Here is an 11,830-nt window from a genome sequence, read left to right on the forward strand (position 1 = left end):
TGATGCTTGTACAACACTGTGAATATACTTAATGCCACTGAATTGTACACTTAAAAAAATGGTTAACATGGTAGGTTGTATGGTATGTATATTTTACCACAATAAAATAAACCGCAGAGCAATAAAATGTTTAAAAATATTTCTTTTTTATTTTTTCATGGAAGTTTGCTCTCACAAGCCATGTATTTCCCTATAGTAGTGACTCTCAATCGGGACTTTCTTATAACTATGGTTAAGATGCTAAGAATTATTGAAATCAATTTGTAGTTTTTAAAACTGTCATTTTTGGGTTCGTTCATTTATATATGTATTTTCAGGATGTGCTTATCTTAGAAACGAATTCACCCAGCTTTTACGCAGTACTTTATTTGAAAGGCTGGAAGCTGGGTGTGTGCCCACCACGTGCCAGGCAGTGGATCAGGCTCTTAGAACGCAGAGATGAAACGGTCTTTGTGTTAAAGGCACTCGCGGTCTCATGAGAAAGCCAGGCCAGTCAGATCGATAGTGTCACGTGCTTTTTGGTGATGGCTGCAGCGCTCCCCTTTCCTTCCCACAGCCTTGCTTAAATGTCCTGCATTTGACGGGAAACCCCAGTCCTTCCTTACCCAGCAGGGAAGGAGGTCCCAGGGCGCTCTGCAGATGTATTATTATACCCGTTACGTTGCTGACTCTCCAGCTGGTGGAAAACCTGTGATCCATCATCCATGAAGGAACCATCATCTGGATGATGCATAATGTCAACATCTTGATTTTATTTTGATATTCCTTTCGAATGGGAGGCGGGGTTGGGGGAAAAGAGACAGGATAGATTTTCAAGTATCGAGAGGTACCATCTCACAAATTCGAACAGGACGATTCTGCTGCATACTTACTCGTTGATACAGGCATTTAATTTCCCATTACAGTGATGGAGGTACTGGGGGAGTTGGGCACTGACAGAGAAGAGAAAGAGAATTGGAATTAAAGCATCTAGAGCGTGATCTAGAGAGGGTTCGTGATTTGCCTGAGGTCAAACGTGCAGCTCAGATATTAATAGGGAGGCAATGACTTTCACAGAATTCTTTCCTCATAACAATGACCTTCACAAAACTCTTTCCTCATAACAGTGTTCTTCCTTTCTGGTAACCTTTTGCTAATTGAGTGATTAGAATTTTCTCCAAGATGCAGAACATGGAAACAATAAAAGTAGTTTGGTTGGATGAATGGCTAACAGCTCTGATAAAAAGTTGAGTTAATAAAGTGGTAAAAATTATAGCCAAATCTTTTACATCTGAACCAACTGAAGGAAGGCCAATCTAAAGTACTGAAAAAATAGAGAATATTTTTAAACAGTATAAATTTATTAATTTACATTTCTAAGAAACTCAGGACAAGTGTGCTGAGTGGGGTCTTAGAAGGGTTGGCTCTCTAGATTTTGAAGAATGCAGGAAGATTTTTGCCTTTACAGTGGTACCTCGGTTTTCAAACATAATCCATTCCGGAATACCGTTCGAGTTCTGAAACGTTTGAAAACCGAGGCACAGTTACCCCATAGAAAGTAATGCAAAATGGATTAATCTGTTCCAGACCTTTAAAATCAAACCCTAAAACTGCAAAGTTAGCGTGAATTTGACTATTGGATGACACCATATATCCATAAAATTTACGGTGTTTGTATATCGAAATGTTTGTCAATGGAGATGTTTGAAAACCGAGGTACCACTGTATTAGATTAGATTACCCGGATACAGAGGACCTATGCCAAATTGTCTTCCAGCCTCCAGAGGTCTTCACTGAGTTACAGCTTTATTAATGTGATTGCTAGGAAAAGCATCCTTTTAAATCCACTTTCTCTGTGTTTTATGAAACTCCATTTGATGGTGGCATCTGCCTTATTGATCATTATTTCTTTTACTTAAATTTAGCACAAGAAAACCCTTGTCTCTTATGTATGAACATTGCGTGTTGTCAGACAGAAAATGCTCAGTTACCCAATATATTTCCCCTTGCAAAAAAAAAAAAAATTGGAAGAAGACTTTCATGCACAGTATTTTGCTCATGTTAGTACCCGATAGCAACTACTCTGTCTAGTCGTCTCAGGTTGTCTTCCATCTTTTGTTTTGTTTTGTTCTATTTCATTTTACGATACTGCTGGTGGTGCTGGTGGTAATAGTTTATTTTGGTAAACTACTTCAGATTACTTTGTAATTATATAAACTTATAAAGGAAAATAGTAGTTCTTATTAATTGTATGTAAGCAGATGATTTTAAATTAGCTAGAATGGTTTGAACACACTGTTTTCTCTTCAATTTGAGCATCTCCCCTAGTCTTAGGTACATTGGTGCTTCAGGATGAGATTTCCTGATTGTGAAGAACCTTCAAATCTGTTTCTCTCCTAAGCTAGCTTCTACAAAATCTCAATTACAAATGTACTTTTTCCAGTTTTTAGACTGTTTGAAATTTACATTTATATACTTTTCTTTGGTGATCATGAAAAAAAGTAATTAAGACGGGTATGCCTGTAATTTTTCACTTGTGCCCAATTGGAGCAGTGAACGGACCCCTGCACAGTCCTGCTGAGCTAGGCAGATGTTGGAAGGGATGGGGGAGGTGGCTGGACTCCCTCCCACATGTGGCCTCCAGAAAGGGGGTTGGGGGTGACTCATCTTGAACTACTCACACATCACCACGTGGACTCCAAACTGAAAAGCAGGCCCCCCGAAGTCTATTTTAAAACCTAAAAATGAAGTCAAGCCCCAGTTGACATTGACTCATTCAGTGAGGGGAAGGAAAAAGGGGCAGATGGATGCTCTTCCCACCATAAATTGGCTCTGACAGGCGGGCATTTCAAGGGGATCTAGCTGGTGTTCTGATCCCAGTCTGTTAATAGTAGGAATTGCTGTAAGTAATGGCGAGAATCATCTGCTTGGGGGACTTTGGGATTTGCAGAGGGGAAAACAGAATTTAATTTTTAAAAAAGAACTATTTAATTTAAAGAACAAATTCTCCCATGGACTAATTGACTCCCAGCTGGTCCTTTCTGGATCCAGAACTGTACAGTGGGTACCAGCCAAATAATTAGTGTCTTGTAAGAACTGTAAATTATTGTCACTTAAAAAAAAAAAAAGATTCACCATCATTGTCTTTCCCCCTGGCTTGTATGCAAAGCCATGTAGGACTTTCGTGACAAGATTTGCATTTTGTCTTACAGCCTACTTGGAGGAGATCCAGTCGGTCCGTCGCCATACCAACAGCATGCTGGAAGGCACCAAGAACCAGCACCCTCCCATTGTCGTCCACTGCAGTGCTGGGGTGGGAAGGACCGGCGTGGTCATTCTCTCTGAGCTGATGATCTATTGCCTGGAGCACAATGAAGTGAGTCACTCTGGGCTTCTCTGTATACCCCACCTTGGACACAAATCTCCACCACGGCCGAACCTTTGCCTGTGCCCTTCCGTTTCCACTGCCTGATTTCCTTTGTCCTGACGAGATTTTTCCAGACCCCTGAGTCCTCCTTGGACTCTGACATTTACAGCCTCTCTTATCTTTTGCCTTTCACGGCTCTGTGTAGACATCCAGATAATACGCAACAAGAGATGGAAGTGTGAGATAGGACACGTTTAGAAAGTCTGACCTTAGTCAGCATCTACTTCCAGAAGGCTGCGGTGTTTGGTAGACAGTCTGGTTGTATTGTGAGTGATTTTCCATGGTGGGTTATTCGGTCGCATGTAGTTTAGATGCATCTTGCCTGTCTAGGATGTGTGTTGGCGTAAATCCTATGTGCAAATGGGTGTACTTTAAAATGTTTTTCGCTCTTCAGAGGAGTTTTGTTTAAAGGGGGTTGTTGTTTGCTCGTGTCTACACCGGCAATGGAGTCTTATACCACAGCAAGACAGAGCATCTGAGTGCTTTCGCTGAGGTGTGCGCCCAGCTCTTCTCCCCATAGAAGGGACTGTAGCTGAGCTTGTGTCCACAGGGTACGTGCCTTCCCCTTACTGCTGTGGGTCCGCGAGTTAACGCTGACGGGCTTTTGATTTCATGGAGTTGAGACAAAGAGCAATCAAGGCTAAAGAACAATTCTTCTGCCTTTTATTTACAGGGGGTTCTAGAATGGCTTTCACGCTTTCTGTTCTTTGTTGGAGTCCTCATAGCAGCCACATAGAGGAGCCAGCTGGGCACATGTCCGTCCTCCTGCCTCAGAGATGAGGAAACTGAGGCCCAGAAACAAGTTCGTGACTTGTCCAGTGCCATGTGGCTTCTAAGCAGTTGGTGGCAAAGTGACAAGTGAGATCTTCTACCTCCTGGCCCTGAATTATTTCCTGTCTTCACTCTGCCTTTAAGCGTCGAGTGTCATTTAATTCTTGTTTATTTTCCAAATTATACAGCTTGGAGAATCAAAGGAAACTTTCAAGGTTGTTTGGTAGTTTTTAACTTAGGAAATGTTATAATGCATGTTCTGTGAAGGAATTTATGTAATAATAGACATATTTATTCAATAGCATCATCAGTGGTTTGAAAATCAGATCAAATATTGCCCCATGAAGTTTGTTATATTATGACTTCCAGGAAAACAATAAATGCTAACTTTAAACACGTTCAAAGGATTTTTAAAAGTTCCTGCCTACGAAAAGTTAATTTGGAAACTTTTAGTCTGTACATATGAATGTTTGTGCCGCCAAAAAGTAGAAGAGGGGTTTGGTATAATGTAGCCTATTATACATTTTTGAAAACAACAAACATTCCATTGATGAGCAAAAGGCCCCTCATGGAAACAGCTGAGACTACAGAACAGATATTTCATCATCTTCTATGAGTTTTTATCCCTTTGTCTCACATGAGATTTCTTGTTTGCTTCCCTGTCACTATTAGAAGTCGCTAGTAGAGTGAATAGCTTGCCACTAAGTCCCAAATCCACTCAGTGCTGGGAAGATGGAATAAGATGAAGTGGAATCAGGGTACACATGGCTGGAGCACATCCAAGCTCCACTGGGGACACCCCTGGGTCCCAGGGAGGAAGAAGGGCCTCGTCATCCCCTCGCCGCTCAGATGTCTTTTTGTCCCCTGTCCTATCACTTTCTTTGCCACATTCTCTTCTCCATTCCCCGTGCTGTCCTCCTCTGTTTCCCCTTCTTCCTTTTCAACTTGAGAAGCTATTCTGTCCGTCTTGTCTGACATGAAGGATTGTTCTGTTCTGGGCTCTTTGGAGACCCATCGACAGCCAAGCCTCAGTAATGCGATGACATGAAGGCTCATTGATCACCAGATGTTACTGGCCCAGTAGAACATAAACAACACATGTCAGAGCCAGTATGGCGCACAGTGAGGGGTTCGGCCACGAGGGCCCCACGTGGACTGGTGATGATTAAATTCTCTCTGGTGTGTCCAAACATAGCGGATTTCCTCAATGCCCAGTTGCATGCCAGAACATTCTTTGCTGGAATGTGGTCAGTCCAAAAAGGACTTCTGTTCCCATTGATATTCAAAGATAGCTAGATGACTCATAGTTTTCACTTCCCTTCCCCAGCACAAATATAGCCAGCCTTATCTGTCCCATTTCCCATAATTGCTATTGGTAGATGTCCGAGGGAGAAAAAATTTCTCTACTTTGTTCTGCTTCAGGCCTGGCTAGTAAGAGTCAAACCCTTATTTTGGGAGAAGAGTGAAACATGTTTAGTTTGTTCATTTGTTTTTTAAGCAAAGGTTTTGACAAATAAATACGAAATTGTGTGTCCCGTTTTTCTCCTGTCTAAACTTTCCTGTCTTTTTCCCATGGCTTCTGGATTAAGCTACTTTATGTTTTATTCTATAATCCATACAGTTTTAATTTTGTCAGTGAAATGCTTTTTCTTTTTCCTGGAACAAAGATGCTTTCAGTGAGGTCAAGTAACTGTGAGGTGGGGGTGGGAGGATTGTCTCCCCGGCTGCTCCGAGAAGCTTCCTTGTGGCCCATTGCTTTTGGTCACTGAGTGTTAGCTGCAACATATTAATGCCCGTACATTTTTTTCACAAAGCACTAGTTTTTATGGTTTGCAATACTCTCTCGTGGCCCTCTGGATTTAGCTATCTATCCCAGATTGGCTAATTACAAAAGACCAGATCTGTACAGCAAGATGTATTGATCTTGCTGTTTTTCTGAATAAGTTTTCCCTCCTTCATAGAGTAGGGAGGAGAAAAGGCCTTCTAAGCAAGATTGAGCAAGGTTCAGCTGCCTCACGATTCCTTGGGTTCTGGACAATGGACATCAGAGCCTGTGGGAGCGAATCTTCAAGATCACTGGGACTCTCTTCGTGGAGGACCAGGAGAACCTTCTCTGTCTTGTCTCCAAACTGCCTGTTATCAGATAATATATCATCCTTGGGGCTGAGTTTTACAGGCTGTTGAGATGATAATGCTCATGAAAGTGGTGCAGGTGGGAGTGGAGGTGAGTGAGTTGTTGGGGGTTCAGTATGGGAGAGGTGAAGGTGATGATGATGATGACAATGAAAATATAATAACAGCGAACCTGTATTTAGTGTTACGATGTGCCGGCACTATTCTAAGAACCTTGACACTCAAGTAGCCTTCACAGTAACTCTATAAGAAGGGTCTTGTTAGTACATTCGCATAACTAAGAGAAACTGAGGCACAGGTAGATAAAGGAGTGTGTTCACATCCCACAGTCAGGAAGTGGTAGAGCGGAATTCAGCAGGTGACGCCTGACCCACAGCTGGCGCTCGTAACTCCTGTGGGCCCCTGTCTCTGTCAAAGCCTTTGCTGGGAATGGGAGAGGAGCAGCCTTATTCTGCCCTTCTATCTTCAGTGCCCAACCCAGAGTAATGTTGATCAACTGTGATGATAGTTAAGTTCATTATTAGGTGGCTCGAGGTTGCATATTATGATATCGGTCACTTTGGAGTAGAGTTTAGGCAAAGACCCACTAGTTAACATCAAAAGTTTATGGTCTAGGGTCTGTATTTGGACTAATAGTTTGAGGATCCACATGCCTTTTCTCTTTCCTTGTTATCAAGGACTTGACTTTTTCTAAAATCTGTGATATGCATTACCGAACTGGTTTTGGAGACCTGTGATGAGTACGGATGGTAGGTGTTGATCAGAGGTGTACGGAGTTTGGAGATAGCTGAACTGACTTTTGAAAGTAAAGTAAGAAAAGGCATACAGCGGAGTTTTTGTTATTTTACTTAAGATGCTTTCTCGGTCCTTGATAACTTCATGGGTGCGGTTGTTTGCCTGGGTTAAGAGCTCTCAGAGCAGGGGCTGTGGCCGAGGCCATCATGGCATCATTGGCTTGGTGGTGCTTCTGCCCTGGCTGGTCCAGGAGGATGGAAATGATGCAAGTGAGGGGACACCAGGAAAGCTTGTGGTCTGCTCAAACACCAGTGACCCACCATATTAATTCTCTTCCGTTGACCATAGTTCTGTATTCGCACAGAATTTACACATAGGCGGTCTCATTTCTACTCACTGTGTTTTCAGTTAAGGCTTTCACTACAAACATGCATGCTGTTCAGAGGTTGCGTTTTGACAACAGTGCTTTGTAAAGAATTACATGTAAATGATCTCACTTGGTCATGACCGTGATCCTGGGAGGTAGCAGAACGGGCATGATTGCTCTCATTTCATTAACATTAATAAAATGAGAATGAGTAGTCTTCATACAGAACTCACTGTGTGCCAGACCCTGTGCTAAATGCTTTACGTGCTTTTCTTCCCATGATCCTGTGAGGTGGATACTATTGATTCCCCCGTGTCATTCCTAAGGAAACGTCGCTGTCTTGAGCAGGGCCACATTGCCATTAGAGGACAGCATCATTATCCTTAGTTACAGGTGAAGAAACTCAGGCTGAGGTGTCTTCAGTCCAGCCCCGGGACCATGATAAGAGTTGAGAGTTCCGATCCTTTTTAATTCCAGCCTCTAGTTTTCTCTAACACACTGGTCTGGATTAAAACAGTCAGGATCATGTGCTTTTTCTCTTTTCCTGCAGAAGGTGGAAGTGCCCATGATGCTGAGGCTCCTCAGGGAGCAAAGGATGTTTATGATCCAGACCATCGCTCAGTACAAGTTTGTCTACCAGGTCCTCATCCAGTTCCTCCAAAACTCCAGACTCATTTAACCTCCCGCCCCAGCTCCTGGAAGAGGGACCCAGCTCCATCTTGCAGATGGGAAAGCACCTCCAGACAACATCTTCTCTCTCCTTCAGCAGGGAGCGGATGGCCAGAGCCGGCAGGCCACGGGCTCCCTGAAGAAGGAAGCCAAGTTTATTCATAAACATCATGTATTATTTTTTATGAGATAATTTATTTTTTTCCCCTTTGGAATAACGTTTGTGAATCATGGTAATGCAGTTTTCACAGTAATGTAGTACTTTTCATTTGAACCACATTTTGACTGATCTGCATTGTAACGCATCAGTGGGGGGCGGGGGTTGCCGGGTGGGCCATTTGGGGGACAGAGGCATAAGGGAATGCATCTCTTGTGAAGCTGCAGCCAAATTTGTAACCAACCCTGAAATTCTTCAGCTTCATTGTTCATGTCCAAATCAAAGATGGCAAGAAAATGAATTCATCCTAGAATATAGAGATAAGGGCCAAGACCCTTTCCTGCAGGGAAAAAAACCCACATTGTTATATTTTGGACTCATGAGCCTTGGTGGACAGGTTTCTTCCTTCTTCCTTTCTGTCATCACCCTCAGTAGTCTCCTTCCCTTTCCCTAACCCCTGACCTTGGGTTAAAGACGGAACAGCTAGAGGAAGTGCTGCCATTACGGCGTAGTAATTGGCATCACCAGGTTGAAAGAGAAGATCTGTGTTGTACCTTTTCCAACCCCCCCCTTAGTCTGGGCTCTGGAGCCTGTGTTTCCTTGCCAGGAGCTGCACCCTCAGTATTTGCTGCTTCTCCCCATTTGCTCAGGGGGTCCCCAGCCAGTGGCCTTTGAGGCCCTGGGCCAGGCCATCTGTGCAGCTAGGCCTCTCTTGCCTGATTGAGAAGATAATGAAGCAGAGCAAGAAGAGAAAGGAGACAGGCAGGCACTTGATACTGTATTTAAATATGATACGTGTGCTGGACAGAGGCCTGAAGGTCAAGGTGATGGCTGTATTCTGTCTTTCCATCAGTCACCAAATCATTGGAAAGATTATTAAAAAAACAGTTGGGAAAGCTGATTTATGGGGGTTGTTTGGCACTCAGGTAGCAAGGGCCCTGGCCAGGAGACACACTGAGTGTGACCTCACTGTGCTGGTATCACCTCTGGGCTTTGGTCTATGACAGCAGAGCGAAGCCCATGCAGGACCCTGTCGTCCTGATCTTGGTCCACGTGACTAAAGACAGTGGAACTCGTCTCACACAAGTCCTGTGGTGGTCTCCTCTTCCCATAAACCCGCTCTGTGGTCACGTGTGGTGTTAACACTGCCCTCAGTGTGAGCTGTCTCAGTCTGTCTCTTTCTGTGCCTTCATTGGTCACTGTCCTCAATTCTTAGGTTAGTAGTAGGTGCGATAAAAAAATAGGTGTGAAATAGTAGTAGGTGTGAAATGAATGTTTAAATTAAAAAAAAAAATTATTACAGTAAAAGACACATTGCCATTAACCTTCCTCAAAATACTCTCCCTTGCTTTGAACACACTTATCCCATCGTTCTTGCCACTTTCTAAAGCAGTTCTGGAAGTCCTCTTTCATGAGTGTCTTTAATTGTGCTGTCGTGGCTGCCTCGATGTCCTGAATTGAATCAAAACGTTTACCTTTCATGGTCATTTTGACCTTGAGGAAGAGCCAGGAGTTGCACAGTTCCAGATACAGTGAATAAGGTGCATGGGGACACACTGTAATGTTTTTATTTGATTGAAATTGCCATACCAGAAGCGATGTGTGACACGGAGCATTGTCATGATGGAGGATGAAGTAAAGACACTCAGGAAAGAGGACTTCTAGAACTGCTTCAGAAAATGGCAAGAATGATGGGATACATGTGTTCAAAGCAAGAGGGAGTACTTTGAGAGGGATTAATGGCAATGTGTCTTTTACTGTAATAATTTTTTATTTAAACACTCACTGTATTTTTCGATCACACCTCGTATATAATACATCGTGTTCCACACATTTTCCCCTCTTGCTGAATTTTGGGGAGTTTTCCTCTGTTTAGTTTTTCTTCAGTGCAACTTTTAAATTGTGGTTTTGTGCTTAGAATTGATCGCTGTGGTGTTCCACCAAGTCTTCCTCCACTGCTTTTTTTTTTTTGTCTTCTCCTGAACTGAAAATACAAAGAAAGAATGGCATCAACTCCACCAGAAAAAAGAGGGTGCTTTTGTGACTTCTGTTCACTACATACCAACAGATGGGCGTGGACATAGTTCCAGACGAACTACTTTGGCCTAGGAATCAACCCAGTTTCACATCTGGCCAGCTGTTATTGTGATTATTCCCTTATTTAGACTCAGACTATCTGGCGATGGAGGGCCTTCTGTCTTCTCCTCCAGAGTCTGAAGAATCAGTCAAGGAGTCCAAGAACTTCAGCCGAGCTCTGTAGATTCCAGAATTTGCGTAGATGTTCTGAAAAAGAAAATCGTTAGCATGACATGCATTTCCAGTGGAACCGAGCTCACAACCCTTTTCACTATGAGATGCTCAGAACTTGGATCGTCAACAAGCAAAGAGGTATCTGTTTCCTTTAGAGACGGTCTATACTTGGGATACTCTGCCGTGAGGGTTGTTTTAACAGTTGGTCTGCAGTTTACTGCTTTATTGTTTGATGAACATCAGTATTTCACTTTCCTCTCTCAGGCCCCAGCAGGGGCACTGTTGAGATGCCTCATGGGGGCGGCATGTAGATCTGGTGTCCCTTTGACCTCCTCATTCATGGTCCTTCCAGCCTGTCCACTGTTGCCACCTTGGGCTATGGAAACATTCATTAATGCACAACATGCAAGAAAGAAATAGGTTTACTCTCCAATTTCCTAGCCGGAGTTGATATTGAAACCCAAAGGAAACATTTAAAAGTTAGTCCACATCCTTTTTAAAAACAAATGCGTTTGATCTTTTAGCACATTTTGCATTCCTTTTCACTCAGGCAAATGCCAACGTATCTCCTGTTAAATTAGCAGCAGCCATTTAAAGTCCTTTCAGTGGCATCTGCATAATAATTGCCCAGAGATGCTTTATATCTGGGAAGCAAGCCAAGGAATAAACCTTGAAGCAAAGTGTATTAAATTAGTTATCTAGTTAGAGCTTTTGGAATGAGTTCCTGATGATGTATCAAGTCTGAAGCTAGAGCTGTTGGGGTCTGTTGCTGCAGGTTGGGTTCGAAGGGAGAAAATTAAAAATGTAGGGGGAACAAAAAGGCATCTCACTACAGAGCTGTCCAACACTTTCAGGCCTCTGGTTTTGAAGTTGTCTGGTTGAAATGTTTTCTTTCTTTCATGCGCACTCATTTGGATGCACCCCCCTCCACCCCCACCCCGTGTTCATCCTTGTCTTGTCTGGTCGAGGAATCGTGGGGATGGAATCTGATGTCTTCATCCTGGAGCCGAGCCGAGCCTGTGAGCTGTGTTGGTTTCGTTAAGCTCTAAGGAGACACCACCTTTCAGTAAGAGTCTCTGGTAGCATTTCCATTAATACACACCTCTTTCCCTGGACAGGAAGTAAAGGAGGATTTGGCTGCATTAGAAAGGGATGTCAAGCATCGATTTCTTTTTAAGATTTTTTAAAAAAATATAGCTAACGTACAATAGTATATTAGTTTCAGGTGTACACAACAGGTTTTCAACGTTTATATACCTAAAGAAGTGATCACCATTGTAAGTGCAGCAGCCATCTGACACCATGTCATGCTATCACAATATTATTGACACTGTTCCCTGTG

General features: G+C 43.0%; 1 protein-coding gene across 3 annotated transcripts in view; it reads left to right on the plus strand.

The window, feature by feature from the left end:
- The window catches only part of PTPN14 (protein tyrosine phosphatase non-receptor type 14), a 151,201-nt gene extending 141,647 nt beyond the window's left edge, over window positions 1–9,554 (plus strand). For 2 of the 3 annotated variants that reach the window (XM_033094102.1, XM_033094103.1), the window contains exons 18-19: window positions 3,192–3,355; window positions 7,963–9,554. In XM_033094102.1, coding sequence (XP_032949993.1) covers window positions 3,192–3,355; window positions 7,963–8,091 — 293 coding nt within the window. In that variant the 3' untranslated portion in view covers window positions 8,092–9,554. The remainder of the gene's footprint in view (window positions 1–3,191; window positions 3,356–7,962) is intronic. The other variant, XM_033094104.1, reaches the window with a different exon arrangement.
- The last annotated feature ends 2,276 nt before the right edge of the window (window positions 9,555–11,830 follow it).

The sequence above is a fragment of the Rhinolophus ferrumequinum genome, chromosome 22, assembly GCF_004115265.2.
Source record: "Rhinolophus ferrumequinum isolate MPI-CBG mRhiFer1 chromosome 22, mRhiFer1_v1.p, whole genome shotgun sequence".
NCBI classification, from domain to species: domain Eukaryota; kingdom Metazoa; phylum Chordata; class Mammalia; order Chiroptera; family Rhinolophidae; genus Rhinolophus; species Rhinolophus ferrumequinum.